The sequence below is a fragment of the Alligator sinensis genome, unplaced genomic scaffold (assembly GCF_000455745.1).
Source record: "Alligator sinensis unplaced genomic scaffold, ASM45574v1 scaffold377_1, whole genome shotgun sequence".
NCBI lineage: Eukaryota > Metazoa > Chordata > Crocodylia > Alligatoridae > Alligator > Alligator sinensis.
In genome coordinates, this window is record NW_005842047.1 from 2,230,221 (window position 1) to 2,248,280 (window position 18,060).

Below are 18,060 nucleotides of genomic sequence, written 5' to 3' on the forward strand. Positions count from 1 at the left end.
GGGCCCCCCCCCCCCCCCCCCCCCAGCCACTTCCATGCTTCCTGCCCCTGCCCTGCTCCAGCACCATGTGGCTCCCAGCTACATTGCCGGACCAGGGAGCACGGGGCCCCATCGGTACAGGGGGGTGGGGTGTGCAGGCAGGGACAGAGTGTGCACGTGTGTGTGTGTGTGTGTGTAGGCAGGGGCAGTGTGTGTGCAGGCGGGGGCAATGTGTGTGTGTGCATAAAGTGAGTCCCACATGCACACCCTCCCCATACACATGTACCTACACCCCGCCTTGCACTTCCATACACACAGACCTCCACACCCACACCCCCTCACACACCTCAGCCACCCTTTCCCCACACAGCCCCCCACAAACCCCATACCCACTCAGACCCCATATATCCACACACACACCCTCATGCTCCCACACCCACACACCCACAGCCCCCCACAAACCTATACCCACCTCCTCACAATATACAAAAGTAAAACTTCTTTTTACGCTGTTGTGCAGTTACCTCTATGTGCACTGCACAAACACATGTAAAACAGGGCAAAAATATTTTTTGAAATCAAATTAATGAATGTTGTAGATGTTCGCTTTTTAGAATATAATATGGTATTTTTCTGGTTCCGAGATGGCAAAACCTTTTGCTGAAAGGCGTACTTCCAGCCAAGGGGAGGGACTTCTGGTGGCAAAGATCAGGGTTTTGGCATGGGACTTCTGGTCACAAGATGACAACCAGGGGGTGGGGCACCTGACAAGAGGCAGGGCTACCAATGTGGCCCTTGACAGCTTGCCAAAACTCGGTAAGCGTCCCTCCAGCCAAAATTATTGCTCGCTTCTGCTATAGAGTCAATTTTGTGCTCATTCTCTTTGTACCAAATAATCAAGCCATGATAGGATTTGAATATCAATCCCCCACATTGCATGAGGGATTGAAGCATGGCCACTAGCTTCTTACTGGTTTTTTGAATAGTGCCAAAGTATCCTTGTGGCTCTTGCCCTTTGTTTTTATTTAAAATGTTTCCAAATTCAACACTTGTACTTAAATTCATCAAGTTTTATGGAAAACATTCAGTTTTGGGATGACTCAAAACTTCTTGAGTTTAGTCACAGAACCAAAAAATCAGCTATTTGAGCAGGTACATTTATCACTATAAAGATCATACACTGTTCTGAATAAGCAAGTGCAGCATGTTAAGCATTAATTAACAGTAACAAGAGAGTTAATCTTAAGGTACAATTTGAAATAATTTCTCATCTAAATATAGCTCAAAGAAAACTGAGAGAAAGTTGCGTCTTTCCTTACAATGTAATGACCTGTAAAATGGTTTAATGAATTCATGACTTAACTATATATGCTTTTAGTTAGAGGTGGAAAATCAGAACCTTCGTTTGATCAACCAAAAACAAACAGAAGAGTTGAGAACAATACAGTCTAAAGTGCAAGGTAAATGGCAAAAGTCATTGAAAACTCTCTAAGTATTGTGTACTAATGCTTGGTAGTAAAGCATGTTTACTTTTTTTTATCTGAATAATCAAAATATTCCAGAAATGTTTTATGGGAATTAACCCCATGGTTCCAAAGTATGTATGTCAAATAGATGAGGCAAACAATATATAGCCCTTTATAGTGGTTTGCTTTTCAGTGTGCTAATATTTTTCATTATTTTTAAGAAGCGTTGCAAATAATAATTACTCGATACAGATTTGTTTCATATTGTTACTTTTGTTTGTTTACTTATAAAATTGGTAGCCTTAGAAGTATTAAAGAGTAGATGGCCCTTTTTGTTATTAAATTAAATGAGACGTTATGAAATTCTAAGCATTTTTCTTACTACAGCAGAACACACCTGCTGTCTTCACTGAGCAGACTGCACTGACACTAGGCCCCTTTCCTGAGTAGGTACAGTTAATTGGGTATCTGTACAATGTAAGGATGTCCATTTACAACTTTGCCTCTTGTAGACATTACTTCACTTTTATCCACATAGCATTTCATTTGTCATCTTGTTGTGGGTTCAGCTGGCTTGTTAAGGACCCTCTGAAAATCCTCACAGTTGTTTCAGTACTTGAGTAACCTGAATATTTTATTTCAGGGCTGTATTCAGCCCGCAGAGCCATTTGATGTGGCCCACAACCATGGAGCCTTGACAGCATGCAGCAGCAGTTGCTTTCCTGTGCCATTGCTGGGATAAATGCTGGCTGTGGTGCTCTCCTCATACTGGTGCGAGGGAAAGGTGGTGGCAGCCGCTAGGTCCTAGTACAGGGGTGGGCAAAATGCGGCCCACGGGCCAAATGTGGCCTGCTGGGCCATTCTATCCAGCCTGTGGGGCCCCTAAAAAAATTTAGAAAATTAATATTTATGAGCCCTGGCTGCCGGTCATGCAGCCCTCGATAGCTTGCCAAAACTCAGTAAGTGGCCCTCCACCCAAAATAATTGCCTGCCCCTGTCCTAGTACCTCCCCTCCACCCTCACCTTAAACCCAGACTCGATTAACCTGTCCCACAGCCTTTAAAAATTGGTGACCATTGTTTATTTGAAAATGTTTCATCCCCTTTTCTAGATCAGTAATGTATATGCAGGAGATCTAAAAAATCTGTATGTACACATGCATCTCTCTCCATTGTTTGTTACTATAATGAGTGCTTGGATTACAATAGTAGACATTTTGAAGCTGTACAGTGATTTACATTATAAATAATGTTACTTGCTTTCTAAGAATGAAGGCTGTTGGTCAATATGTTCCTGTATTCTGAATAACTAGAGTATGTATATTTGAGACACACTACATAGTTTGTGTAGATGTGTGTATTAACAACAGTAAAAAGGATGTAGTCCACAAGGTTGAGGCACCTCGCTGTTAATATTTTGCCATGATAAAAATGGACCATTTGTTTCTAGCCTTTGTTTTTCAGTCTTTTATTTGGTTTTTGATCCATGACAGTATTTTGCTTTAAAACATTTTCTATAAAAGCCCGTGAGGGACCTGGACAAAGGCCTTTTGAAAATCATCTGATTTTTCCTTTATCCACAACTTTGCTGACATGGACAAAATTTCTAAGAGATCAGTGAAACAGTATATCTGTGTAGGAACTCTGAGAGTTGGAAACCATTAAGGTATGATTGACTAGGTGGTTTGGTATTCTGGTTTAATTACTGTTTCAAATTATTTACCCAGTACAGATGTAGGCTTAATGGTTTGTAATTCCCAGGGTCACCATAAGGTGGTTTTTTAAAAGTCTGCATAAATAATGGGGCCCATTTGAAGCCCTTTGCATTTAAAGTCACTAGTAGTGCTAGAATGATGTAGTAGCCATGATGAACCGGGAATTATGCAGAAGACAATGATTTTTGGGGGTGATATCTTTCCTGAAAAATGCCTTGCATGTGAAAACATGCCTACCTTTATTCCAACGATGCAGCTGGTCCAATGAAAGATGTTACCCCCCAAAATTCTTGCCTCTTAAAGTTAGTCTGGCTTTATCATACTAACCTGAATTTACATATAGAATTTTAAATTTCTGTCACTATATAATCTGTCTCTCTTTCTATCTTTATGAAAATGAATGCACCATATCTTTAAAAGCAATAAAGGCAGTTACTTTTTTTTGCATTTTTCCCCTCTTTTGACAAGGATATGTCTAGATTTCCTGGGTAGAACTTTAGGTTTGGGAGTTTTTTATGAGGAGAGTTTCAGGTAAGTTTTATATCTAATAACAAAACAATTTGTTTTATTGCTTCTTTTAAAAATATAATTACCCTCTACTAAGACTGTAAAACCTGTTGGCATATGCTGTCATGGCTTATTAACCCTGGATTTCTAAATTACTACTTTGCAGAAGTTTTGGGAAAGAAATCTGCTTCTTCAGCCCAAAAGCCTGGTGAAGGTCAACGCCTAAGCAGTGTGACTTTTGGCTGCTTTTTAAACAGAGCAAAAAGTCCTCAGCAAGCTACTAAATTTGAAGAAATAAGGAAAGCATCAACCAAAGAATCAGAATTCAGTGAAGACCATAACATCCTAGGTATTTAATTGCCTTTATAATTTTATTCTGAAACCCTTTAAAAAATACAACTGCTGTAAATACAGGTTTATCCATGAACAGCATTCTTCAGAAAGCAGAGCACTACCAGTATTTGTTCTTTGTTTCACCCTCATCTCCCTCTCTTTAAAATAGTTATACACCTTGTTGTGCAGGAGTGGCATATCACTTAAAATATTTTGATGTACATAGCAAGTTTACTTTGGTCCTTGCCCAGATTACCTAAATGTATGCCACTGTGTAAAATTATTCTCTCTTAGCAGTGAGGGGGAAACTCAGAGCTGCTAGCTAAGCTGAAAGAAATACATGTCTTTTATATTGTGTTTTTAAAATTGATATTGATTTAAAATTTGATTATATTAATTTTTTTAACAAAGGCTCAGGTTCACAATGGACACATCTACATGTGGCGCTTTAATGCGCATTAGCCTAAGGTAAGAGGGATGCGGAGGTTACTCATATGGTCAGAGGCCTGCAGGCAAGACCCTATGAGGAGATACTGAGGGACCTGGATCTCTTCAGCCTTCATAAGGGAAGGCTGAGAGGTGATCTTGTGGCATCTTGTAAATTCATCAGGGGAGGGCAGCATGGAATAGGAGATGCTCTATTTACTAGCACACCCCCTGGAGTAACTAGGAACAATGGCCACAAATTGACGGAGAGCAGATTTAGGTTGGACATTAAAAAGAACTTCTTCACAGTAAGGGTTGCCAGAATCTGGAATAGGCTTCCAAGGGAGGTGGTGCTTTCCCCTACCTTGGGGGTCTTCAAGAGGAGACTGGACAAGCACATGGCTGGGCTCCCCAGTGCTCTTTCCTGCCCAGGGCAGGGGGTCAGACTCAATGACCTACTGAGGTCCCTTCCGACCCTAACATCTATAAATCTATGAATGCGCATTTAGGGTGTGCGTCTACACATGTATGCCCTTAATGCACATTAAAAATGGTGAATTTAGGCTATTTGTGCCTAAATTTGATACCTGCAAATGGTATCAGTACTTGCCAGAGAGGTGGAAGGATGTGGCTTCTAAGCCCCATTCAGCCTGAGGAATTTCATATCCATATCTCCCTCCTCCCAAGAGAATCCCCTAAGCAAGAAGCTCCAGGTTAGGCTGGATCACAGGGATAATAGGTCTTATTCAAAAGAACTGTTTGGCTTGGATGTTCAGAAGAATTTAATTTGTAAGCATAGTAATTACCAATTACAGAAGAACCTCCAACTTCGGATGCATAACTCATTTAAATATTCACTTTGTGTTACTGCCTTTCCTTTTCTCCTGTAATTCCTGTATTATGGTATGGGTGTCCAAATGCCAATTTCAACATCTAGATCTGCCAGGTAATTAAATCATCATTAAGCTGTGCAGGATCACGTGGCATCCTGAATGCCAAAACAGAAGAGTAGAAGGGAGCATAAAATAATCCCTCACTCCTATGTGCTTCACCATCACTTCTTGCACACAAGAAGAAACAGGCTACAATTAGGGTGGCCACTGGCCCTGTTTTATACTGGACTCTCCACTTTTTAAACCCTTTGTCCCCTGTTTGCTTCTAAATGAAGAACAGACTGCAAAAAGTCCTGTTTTTCAGTTCATTTGTAATGCACATTTGAAATACATGTCAATCATTTGTCCTTGCAATTCTGTTGGCTGTTCCTAGATGTAAGGTGGTACACAGCCAAGGGAAGAGGTGGCCTTTTTGTGGTGGCCCTGCGTCTTGCTGCTGATTGGCCAAGGGGCCCATTGTCCCCAAACCTCGCTGCTGATTGGTCAAGGATGTGGCGGCCCCACTTCTCACTGCTGATTGGCCAAGGGGGCTGGTGATTTCCTTCCCCCTTCTCTCCCTCTCCAAGGGGATATCCTGTATAGTTGGGATGCGTAAGTGGCCACCCTACCTACAATGTGATGACTCCATTCCAGCCCACTCCAAAGTGTCAAATGGTCTTATTTTTTTGCCAGCGTATTGGGATGAATATGTTATGACAGACTTAGAATAGTGTAGTTTATTCCCACCCTGGAGCCTCCAGGAATTTAAGAAGGAAGTTGTGACACTGCAAACAGAATTGTTACTTCTGCTTCTTTTTCCATATTTAAAATCTTAAAACTCTTTTAGCATGTTGTAGTTGTTATCTATGAATTGATAATTACTTAAATTAATTTTAATTAAAGTAGTTGCTAATTTATTTAATTAAAATAGAACTTTGAATTTTGATAGGAAATGAGCAGCTAAATCAAATAATATTTGTATAGAGCCCATCATCTAAGCATTCCCAAAATTAATTCCCAAAGTATATAAAATCTGAACTGATTTTTTTTAAGTGGGTCAATTAAACTGAATTAAATCTCTTTTCAGACATTTTTATTAGAATTCAATTAGCCTTAATTCAGTTGAGGTCACTTCACTTCTAAATTAACTAAACCGTTTTAAATTCACACTTTTCGCTAATTCATATTAACTTTCCTGTGTGTGTCTGTACATAAATTATAGGTTTCGTGAATTCCAGTCTCTTGTTCTAGCAACTAGACAACAGTCCTTACAGTCAATAACTCTAGCAAGTTATGTTTTAATATATAGATACAGCTAACAAAAATAGGGAAGCATTTTACACATTTTTATAATAATCTTCCTAAGATTTATTGATGCATTTAAATTCATATGTCCTTTTTAGTGGGGGGGAGGAATCTTGCTTTTTTTAAGTTAATTTAGAAGTGTCTGGCTATACCACTGAATGTTAGATTGTATCTGTTACAGATCCTTGGTAGATGCCATTGCTATTTTTATTCAATTTTATGTTCAAGAGTATGCCTTTTGAAATTCAAAAATGTGTGTAATTATTTCTTTAAGGTTTTTTTATTTATAAATTAAATGATTTAATTTAAGACTCTTATTTGCAGTTCGCCTTAAAATGTGCTTTAGCAGCTAACTTTATTAAACATAAATTTGTCAGATTCATGTATTTCTTTTCTAGAGAAAGAAATTCAGGAAATAAAATTTGCTGGTCCACATGAGAATAATAAACGTCAAAAATCATTGCAACAAAGTTCCTGTGAATCAGAACAAAATAAGAATGTAAGAACAAGCCGTTCATCAAAAGATATTGATAGCAGTATATCAAAGAACTCCTACATTACAGGAAGTGATTGGAGCTCAGATGAGGATGAAGGGGGCAATGAAAGACCAAAATCCAGGTGTGCATCGACCCTTTCAAGTCACACATCTGAAGAAAGTACAAGATACAGCAGAGTTGGGAGTGAAATGTATTTGACAGCATCTGATGACAGCAGTTCTTTTTTTGAAGAAGAGAGTTTTGGAATTCAGAGGACTGAGCACAAAAAACTATATCCTTGGCAGCAAGGATCTCCATGGAGAAGTCAGAACAGTTCAGTTGGAAAAAGTAACCCGGAGTTCTTGGGTAACAAGAAGGACCAAGATAGTTCTTCAGATGAACTGAATAAGAAATTTCAATCTCAGAGACTAGATTATTCATCTTCATCCAGCGAGGCAAATACACCAAGCCCAATTTTAACCCCTGCCCTAGCTCCTAAGCGATCTGTTCTAACACCTTCAGCAGGTTCCCAGTTTGTCCCACAATCAGGTTCTCCAACAAATTTGCCACCTCCAAAGTTACGGACTCCCAATGTATTTAGCATAAATTTAGCACTGGCAAAAAAGCATTTAAGCCAGCCGCAGCTCAGTTCTGATAGAATGTTTGGTAGAAATAGGAATGCTATAAGCATGATACGGCCCTGGAGACCACAAGAAACAGACATAGACCTGGTAGATGGGGAAAGTACCAACGTTTTAGAAAAAATGGAGATTGGTTACGGTGAAGGAGTGTTTACTTATGACTCTGTTGAGGTAGAGAGTGCAGAAGACCAAGAACCTTGTGAGACAACAAGGAAGGGAGGTAGCAACAAACCTCCAACTCCTCCACTGCATCGATTTCCCTCCTGGGTAAATAGTTACACGTTTTCTTCTATTGATTTAAAACATTTTATTGCTTTTCTTCTACTTTCTCATTCCTTATATCTTTTGTGGGTATATGTTACCACTAGATGACAGTTCTGACTCAAAAAGTGAGCCCAATCTTAACACCCTCTCTACTTTCTTATGTGGAAAAATCATAAATATATAATATCATCAAAATATTTAAAAGGCATATATTCAATATCCATTACTATAATTATGAGCTAATCAGCTCTTTGTTTTTAAAACGTCATATTAATAGCATTTGGGAAAATGTGGCCTTTTTTGTAAATAAAACCAATTTTAAAAAAAGTCATGATTAATTTGCAGTTATTCAGATATGTATACATTGTTTGGTAATCATTTTACCTCTTTTTTTTAATGACAGAAATATAACCTAGAGGCGCTGGTTCCAAGTCTTACAGATAGGCAATACTTACGTGAACAATTTGTGAATTAAATAACTATAATTATAGATTGGTATAAAAAGCCAGTGATCTTGGTTGTTCAAAAGAACTCCTTAGTAGTATCAGACTTCTAAGGGGGAGTGTGTGTGTGTGTGTGTGTGGTCTAACACTTCCAATGAGGGTTTTTTTTAGTATCTTGTGTTTCAAATAAGAGATTTGGCATCCAAAGCTTAGGTTTAACAAAGGGTTGGATTTTAAAACTTATAGTTTTGGTTGCCTCTTAGCCATTTAAAATGATTTAGTTCTTGGACCAGCTCCTTCCAGCCTGAGAATGAAGTCTTTGATTTCCAGTGAATTGTTAGGTCCAACTCTTTCAAAATCTTGGGTTGCTTTTCTTTTTTTAAAAGGTCACAACTTAGTTATTTATTTTTGGCGTGATCAAATAATGGCAAATGCTGATCTCACCATGAAAGTATCTATCTCTCTCATTTGTGGGTATAGTTTAGTATTTAAGATATCCAAAAAAGTAGAGTCCATAATTAATTGCGTCTAAAAGACAACATTGAAATCTGATCCTGTGTGCCCTGTAAAGATTCATTAATTTAAGAGACCTGCAATATCTGGTGTTGTGGGACTTCTTCATGTTAACATATATGTTAATGTTGCCTTAACAACTTTTCAGTGTGAATTTTTTCTTTGTCAGTTTTTTTGCTACCATGATTTGAGTATGATTTGATTTTTGGTGAGGAGTTATTGTGTAATTTCATAGTTAACATTTAGTCTTCCATTTTAGAATATCTTTCCCCAGTTTTTCCTGACCCTAGAAAAGGATTTGAGAACTGGCCCCAGTATTAAAAACAAAGATTGTCTTGTACAGGACAATCATTATAGCAAAAAAGGTTGAAATACATTACTCATACAATAAATGTGACAAAAAACAAAACTGCATTTCAGTCACAACTGTTAAGAGTGTTACATCATATACTTGTATTAACAAGGGGAAAGGGGGAAAGGAATGATGAAGAAATAGACAGAGCCATCCCTAGAGGTGTGAGGGTGGCGAGCGGCCAGAGCGCAGAGCCAGCGGTGTGCGGCAGTCACGGCTGAGCTGCTGGTGCGTGGCAACTGTGACAGGGCCTGTATGGTGCTGTTCATGAGGCCCAGGCATTTGCCCCGACTGGCCTCCCCCCAGGGATGACCCTGGAAATAGATGTAATGTCCCAATTCCATCAGTAACACATCTCTGATTTTCTGTTAGGAAAGCAGAATCTATGCTGTAGCCAAGTCAGGCTTACGAATGTCTGAAGCTTTCAACGTGGAGGCTTTTAACAAAAGTAAGTTGCTCAGGTATTCATTATATCCTAAATTCTCTATTTATTATAACTGCAATAAGGAACCAAATGTCCCATGCCCCTTCAAATCTGCCTCTGAGTATTTAAAGGGGAGTTCTTCAAAATGAGTCAATCAGATTTAATCTTTCCATTATGTTTACTACTCTGCCTCTTAAGTACTTCTTGTGTACTTCGTTCATTGTAATTTTCTTTGCTATTCTTGTTGAAGATTCTATAATCAAACAGTAAAGGATGTACTTGCAGTAGAGTAACTAGTGGGGAGTGGTAACCCAGGCAGCAGCCCTAGGTACTGATTTGAGGTGGAAGAGAGGGGTGCAGAAATAGCTACTGCCAGCCACACAATAGCTGGTGTTGCCCTATGTGCCACTGCTACCCAGAGTGCATAGCTACTCTGTTACGCCTTTGTGTACTTGCATTTTTTGTTAATTGTGGTCCCATTTACGATATATTTCACTGTACCAAAGGCACTTAACCCACAGCCAGTTCTGGCCCAGAGCCATGCCATCTGGTCCGCAGGGCTCCCCATGGATCAGGAAATGTGGCAGTAATACTGCCACCTGTCCCACCCTGCCAAATTCCCAGGTCCAGTGCAGTCAGATCAGGACTGGACCATACCCCTTCCTCCACACAGCAAAATCAGGGCCAGACAACTCCCCCCTCCACTGCACCAACAGGGGGTGGGAGGGGAAGGACAACATAGATGGGCCACACCCCCTTTTCTCTGCAGAGCCAGATCGGGCCTGGACATGCCCCCTCTCCCCTGCATGGCCAGATCAGGACCAGCCCACAACCCCTTGCCCCCACATGGCTGGATCAGGACCAGTACATGCCCCCTCACTCCATGTGGCTGGATTAGGACCCACCAATCAGATCCAGCCGATGGGGAAAAAACGGGTTGGGCAGCACTGTACATACCACTGCACATCTCACAAGTGTAAATCTCATACCCATATAAATCAGGAATAACTCAACTGTAGTGCAATAGGTTTCACTGGTGTGAACGTGGTGTTAGTGACGTCAAAATATAGTGTAGTGCTTTTGGAGGGGTAATTTTAAAGAAATTTATTTTATGCTGTGTATTTCAGGTGCTGCTTCAATAACTTCATGTTCTATATCAGGATTATACACTTCTCTGATATATAAGAATATGACCACACCAGTCTACACAACTCTGAAAGGGGTAATTTTATTGTTGTTTGAAATAAAGTAATATAAAAAAACTGTGCTATTTGGTTCCATATTCAAGAACTTCACATTTCACATTTGCGATTAACTTATGACATATTTGGCATGGTAATGTTCAGGGACCATAAAAATGCCACAAGTAACAGAAAAGTCAGATGTCTGGAAAAGAAATTGTTGATGCTTTTCAAGTGTTACAGGCCTGTATCTATGCTTGTTGGGACCCTTGCTGTTTTCTTTGTTCCTCAAAGCTTGTTCATTATTTTAGAACAGGGATGGACGAAGTCCGGCCCATGGTAGACTCCATTTCCCAGCAGCCCCTGCCCGAATTGCTGTAGCTGGTTTCTGTGGAAGCAAGGCCATGACAGCATGGAGCGAGGGTTTCCATGGAGACCAGCCCCAGCAGCATTGGCAGGGTATGCACCTGGGTGGGGAGCTGTTTCGGGGTTGGGATCTCATGGCAGTGACAGCATGGTCTGGAACCAGGGCAGAGCTGTGACCTGCTGCCCACATTCCCAGGCAGGGGTGTGCAGGTAGTGGATTGTGGCTCTGCCCTGGCTCCAGACCATGCTGTCATCACTGTAAGATCCCAGCCCTGGCAGCAGGCAGCTCCTCGCCGGCAGAGCAGAGCCACTTGGGCCGGTCTGCAAGGCCAGGGTTTCCATGGAATGTCACGGCACCACTGCTGCTGGGGTATCCATGGAAATAGGCCACCGTGACTATAATTAGTCTATAAGTATAGATTCTAATTCCCAGCGGGCAGGAGCTGCTGGAAAATGGAGTCTGGCTGCTGGCAGGATCCACCATTTTGCCCGCCCCTGTTTTAGAAGAACTGTATGATATATATTGCAGCAATTAAAAGTTTAGGTCTAGAATGGTGGTTTTTGTCAATGTTGAAGCTATTTATTTCTAGATATTTGCAATGATCAGTTAAAACATAGCTTCTTTCCTGGTAACTTTTTGCGATTTGAAAATACCTATGCTTTCAAACTGAAAAAGTGTAACAGAAATAGGGGGAGGTTATTAATGCTCTGTTGCTCTTTATGGGGGGACCATGTAAGATCAGCGGTGAGCCCCAATGCAGCAGAAGCAGTAGAGCTCTGCTGTTGGGCAGAGAGAACATACCATGGAGGTCTGCTGTAGCATACACGGAGTTTGGAATTTTTTACACTGATATTGTCTACATTTCCACAGAGTGGGCTGCTAAAATTCATCATGTAAATCAGACATAAATTGGAGCCAAAAGTGGAACCTATAGCTGTCATGAAAAGCTACAACAGCATATGTAGAGAGGCCTCAGTGGCACTTCATAACCTGGTGCAATTCTCCCTTTACTGAATGTTATCAAACATTACTACTTATTTCTCGAGAACAAAGCTTGCTATTTCCCCAGTATTTGGCCACGTTTTCTAACTGACTAAATGCCTTCTTCTGCACAGCAAGCTGACATACATGCATCATGCAAAAGCAGTACTACTTTGTGCCTACATTCTGTATGGGAGTGACACTTCCAGGTGCCCCCTTCCCCAGTCACTGCTTTCAAAATCTCTGTGCCTTGAGAGTTCAAGAGCAGTAGTAGATGGTGTCCCTGAATATCTTCATTGCCATATTTCCTGTTTTGGAGCATGGAGACCCAGTTTTATTTTTGGCAGCAGCATTGAGAGTGGCATAGAGCTGATATAGACACCCACGTTTTCCAGCCAGCATCTGGAAACCAAAGACAACTGCTAAATCATGCCTTATTGCATTTATTTTTAAGGAAATATAGCCTTCCTCCATATGCATAAGTTCTCTTGTTGGTCCAGGGAGCTCCAGTTAGTGGCTCACAGTGTAAAAGTTTGGTTATTTTTAAGTTTTGGTTCAAGTATCTAGTCGTTTTTTTGTGTCTAGTTTTTCTAGCAACGGTTATAGCACAAATGTTAGTTTTTATACTTTCCTTTGCTGTTTATAATGTATTTAGACTTTGTAGAGTGGTTGTTTGGTTTTACCTTGTTTTGACTATTGCAATTAAATATTTACAATGGTAGACATCTGTGATACCTTCTACAGAAGTAGAGTCTTTTAAAAAACAGTCAAATAAATTGGTGTATTTTTATACAAGTTTTCAAAGAATATTGTGTTAATTTATGTAGAAGGCAACTCAGATAAGCAACAGCCCATTCATAGATGATTCTTCAGGATCTGAGGAAGAAGACAGCTCCCGATCCAGCTCACGGACTTCTGAATCTGACTCTCGAAGTAGAATTGGTCCAGGTAGTCCCAGGGCATTGAAACGAGGTAAGCAGAACATATAAAAACTGACTTTGGAATTATTTGGATTTTCAGGCATTTGTTTACTTTTCACTGTAAATCTCTCCCTTTTTAAAATACGGCCATCTTGAACATGCATCTGCATTGCTGTTTTACTTTTCACATATCAAAGCTGAAGCTAAAGCAAATTGGCAGCTGTCCCAACCTTCCTTTTTGTTATTACCATAACTGTTCCCTATTTCTAAGGCATTACTAACTAGAGTGTCTGCTGTTATTTGAGGGAGAAGAGGGTTTTTTTGGTTAAAGCACAAAGCCAGTTGGCAGGAGTTCTGGATTCTATTCCCTGGTCTCTCATGGATTTTTTTTTTTTTACATTTTGGTTTGTAATTAGGTGGAATGACTCAGCAAGAGGAAAAAACTACTGCAAACTATTTTCTTCATGTTTATAACACAAAATAATTTTAATAATGTCAGAAAATAGAAAAACTCCTCTACTGAGAAGATTTGACCTATTCTGTGATTACGAGGTGCTTTCCCCAGGGTTTTCTCCATTCTACCCATTCACATTTATAGTGGTTCTCTCACACACCCATGCAAGGAGAAGCAGCTAAGCTGAAGTTAATTTCTAGTTCATCAGTATCCAGTACTGTCAAAGGCAAATTCCACACCTTACATGTGCTCAGTTTTCTCCACCTTGAAAATGGGGAGAACATTGTTCCTGCATTTTTTTACATGCCAGGAACATTTTTATTTTCCTAAAACAGTATTTTGGTATTACTGTTCTTTCAAACAATTTACTAACACTGCATGATATTTACACTGAAAATATTTGATTGTTCTTAGACAGCTACTGCTATTTTTGTTATTCAGAAACCCCCAGCTCAGATATTTCCTCTGTACCTATGCTGATTTCTCATGTTTAAAATACAGTGACAAAGAAATTCAGATTTACAACTTTTTACTTTTCACTTAGGTGTGTCTTTGTCTTCCATGACCTCAGAAAGTGACTATGCTATTCCTCCTGATGCCTACTCAACAGATACAGACTATTCAGAGCCAGAGCAGAAACTTCCTAAAACCTGTTCCTCATCTAGTGATAATGGAAAAAATGTGAGTACTAAGTTCATGCAAATAATGATAGTATTTTTTTCTTATGCAAATAATGTAACAAAGGCCCAGTATTCAGTTCGATATGTACACAGACCGTGTGCCTATTACAAATAGTAGTGTGTGAAGACACATTAAATTAGCAGTTTTACTGACTAATAAATCAGTGACTTGTAGTCAATACTTGAAGTGTCTGGTAAATATGAAATCCTTCAGATCAGTTTAAAAGCAACTGGGTTAGTCATACAGAAGGAAAGCATAGAACCTATTCAGGAGATGGAAGAATAGATAGAATTCTGTTCTGTACTGGGCACTGGGTACAGAGATGGGGGTCCCAGGTGCTTTTGTTATAGGGTAGGGGACAGTAGTTAGTGGGTCTCCATGGTGAACAGATCAGTTAAGATACAGTCTACAGTGTTGGGTAATGGGCTATATCTGTACTCCTCCCTGTGTCCTGCTTTGATTGTTGTAACCTGAATGTTGAAGCAGATTGGATGACTGGCAGCATCTACTCTGTTCCTCAATCCCTGACCCTTTTCTCATAGTGCAAGTCCCCGAGTTATGTTTTGCTAGACTCGGGTTCAGATATTAGGGCTTACATGAGAAAGGGAGGGAGGGAGGGATACAGAGAGAGAGAGTGTTACAAGTTATATGTAGAATGTTTGCATAACTTTACTTCCATTTTTAATAGAAATTTTGTCAAACAGTAAAGGAAATTAGGGGTCAAGAGTCCTGAGTTCTGTTCCTTGTTCTTTGTGTTACATTAAGCAAGTTTTCTACCGCTGTGCCTTAGTTTCTTTAATTGTAAAACAGGGATAATATTTATTTCACATGTATGAATGCTTCTAAAAAAATAGATACCGTATACATTCAAATAATTGTAATTATTATTTAAATGCACACTCATCATTCAATTGGGAAACATCACTTATATATTTTACAGTTCATATCTTTTTATTTCAAATAACCAGGAGCCATTGGAAAAATCTGGCTATTTGTTAAAAATGAGCGGCAAAGTAAAGACCTGGAAACGACGGTGGTTTGTGCTTAAAGGTGGTGAATTACTGTATTATAAATCTCCGGTAAGTATATATAACTGTGGCTGGTTAGTACTGGACTCCTAAAATTGAAAATCTAGAATTGCTGGAGAGAAAATAAATGTATTCACTGGAATATATTAAATTACATATTTCATAGTGAAGGACACTCCTTGAAGATACTGAGCACTCAACTCCAGAGGGAGTGGAGGGTGCTAATCAAGTAATTGGAAGCATCCAGCACTAGCAAGGTCAGGCCTTAAATGCACTGCACATTATTTTACTGCTATGATAAATTAAAATATGTTTTTCCATTCTTTCATGCAGAGTGACGTAATTCGAAAACCCCAAGGACAAGTTGAATTAAGTGCATCTAGCCATATTGTAAGAGGTGATGGAAAACAAACAGTTCAGGTACTTGCTTGTCTTAAGGTCATCTCCCTTCATTCCCTAAGAGCAACCCTTCCTCTGAATTCAGGAGACTGGACATATGGTTCCTTTTAGAAACAATGAGTGCCCCTCATCTGCAGGTGTTGAGGGATTGTTTTAGTCACAGAAATTAGGAAACAACTGTATGGGCTGAATTTTTTTAAATACTCATATACAGATAGGATTGTATTCTGCATATTGTAAGGGAACTGTAAGGAAATAGTTTTGCATCGAACAGTCTCTGAAACCACAAATTTAAATGCCATCAGGCTTAATTAAAGCTGGTCACATGAAATCTGTTTTATGTTGTATCTCGTCTCGACTCATTCAGATTAGATCTTATAAATGATTGGGGCTACCTGCCTTCCACGGACCTTAAATGGTTCTACTCTCAAAAGATGCTCTTAAAATAATTGGCAGTCATTTTGCATTTGCAAGTATTTAGCTGTTGAGTTGAAATGTATAATATTTAAAGAATTCAAGATTGTTTTTTTCTGTCTCTGCAGCTGACCACAAAAAAACGAGCTTATTACCTGACAGCTGATTCTCCAAATATCTTAGAAGAATGGATCAAAGTCCTACAGAATGTTCTTAAAGTACAAGCTGCCAGCCCACTTTTCATACAGCCTGATGTCAAACCAACCATGAAAGGATTACTTACAAAGGTAGGAACATTTTATTTCCCTGACAGACTATTTACATTCCCTTTTTATTAAACACAAGATTTATGCTTACTAACTCTATTTGAAAAAGAAAAAAATATATTGTACAAAAAACTGCGTAACTAAAGCTGGTAACCAGTTTTTCCATTGAAATCAGTGGTAAAACTTCAATTCTCTCCACTGGAAGCAGAATTAGACCTTTATCAAAAGTGCTGTTTGTACAGTAGAATCTCTCTGGGTTACAGCATTGGCATTGACCCCTATGTGATGTTGCAAGAGTGTTGTTTTTTGAGGGGATCGCAAAATGAAATGCTTATGCCAAATTACATTTCAAGAGTACATGAGCTGTAGGCATAAGAGTTAATACAGTCGTAAATTTAAGTAGACATGTATCAGGTTTCTCTCTCTCACACACAATGTAAACAATCTGAAAGGACTGCCTATTCTCTGTTCTTCTATAAACATCTATACTGGGAAGCTTTTTCCTTTAACCATTTTATATCCAGTTCCTTTTTGATTCCCCAGAAGACATGTTGAGTTTTCTGCTTAAACCTCATTAGGGTGCTGACACAGTACATGAGAACATGCCTTAATTTAAACATGTGAGTAACCACATTTTCTTCAATAGGGTTCTCTTTATAATATCCTCACTGAAAACAGTTATTTCAGAGTATCAAAAAATGCTGTGTAATGAGGGATTATGGAGTATAAGTATAAGTATATTACTGTTGACTACATATCATTAGTACAGAAATGAACTTCACTGCTTGGACCCAGTTCCTTCATATTTTACATTAAATATAGCTCAGGGGTTGGCACATGAGGCAATTTTTCTCGGCACACCACAGTTGGCCCAGACTCTGGGCAGCTGCCGCCAGCCATGGAGCCTGGGCTGCTCACAGCAGAAGGCAGAGAGGCTGCAAGCCCTGCTGAAAGCAGCCCAGGCTCCACGGCAGCAGCAGTGGCCCAGAGCCCAGGCCAGCTGTGGCAGGCAGCTGGGAGGCTGCAAATAGCTAGACTGGGTTCCCAAGCTCTGGCCGGGCTCTGTGGCAGCGGCGGCTACGCGTGCACATCAGGGTGCGTGGCTGAGAAGGGGCTGCGGCAGGACAACCCCAGCCCCTCCCCCACCCAGAGGCACATGTACACCCACCACCAGCAACAAGGATTGGGCCCCTCACACCTTCCCTGTCCTCTGACAAAAATAACCCAACTTCAACCTATGCCTCGACTTGGCATGCCAGAGGCAGTCTGGCCAAAAATGTTGCAGAGCCCTGATATAACCTGTGTTTAAATGTGTTGTAATTTCAGGTGAAACATGGATACTCCAAAAGAGTGTGGTGTACTCTGGTTGGAAAAACACTGTATTATTTTCGTAATCAAGAAGATAAGGTATGTCTTTTTAAGGATTAAAATACTACAAGATAGCAAACCAATGAAAACCAGATCCAAGGATGGATTTCAAGTAGCAGGGTACAACTTTGTTAATCTACTTGTGGCATGGGTAATATATGCCCTTCCATCTCCTCCTATACCAAAATTTAAATTGGGTCCAGTGTGGATTTAGAGTGATCCCATCATATATCTGGTAACATGTGGCCTACCCTCTGCCCCCAGACTTAGGTTACACATGTTTCCT

The 18,060-nt window shown here is 39.9% G+C and overlaps 1 protein-coding gene across 10 annotated transcripts in view; it reads left to right on the top strand.

Annotated features, from left to right (window-relative positions):
• Positions 1-18,060, top strand: part of PLEKHH2 (pleckstrin homology, MyTH4 and FERM domain containing H2) — an 86,195-nt gene that overhangs the window by 34,342 nt on the left and 33,793 nt on the right. For 7 of the 10 annotated variants that reach the window (XM_025203211.1, XM_025203208.1, XM_025203207.1 and 4 more), the window contains 11 exons: positions 1,358-1,439; positions 3,833-4,015; positions 6,980-7,986; positions 9,664-9,739; positions 10,843-10,937; positions 13,072-13,216; positions 14,163-14,299; positions 15,268-15,378; positions 15,661-15,747; positions 16,269-16,427; positions 17,733-17,813. In XM_025203211.1, the coding sequence (XP_025058996.1) occupies positions 1,358-1,439; positions 3,833-4,015; positions 6,980-7,986; positions 9,664-9,739; positions 10,843-10,937; positions 13,072-13,216; positions 14,163-14,299; positions 15,268-15,378; positions 15,661-15,747; positions 16,269-16,427; positions 17,733-17,813 (2,163 nt within the window). The remainder of the gene's footprint in view (positions 1-1,357; positions 1,440-3,832; positions 4,016-6,979; positions 7,987-9,663; positions 9,740-10,842; positions 10,938-13,071; positions 13,217-14,162; positions 14,300-15,267; positions 15,379-15,660; positions 15,748-16,268; positions 16,428-17,732; positions 17,814-18,060) is intronic. The other 3 variants (XM_025203210.1, XM_006022842.3, XM_025203212.1) reach the window with 3 other exon arrangements.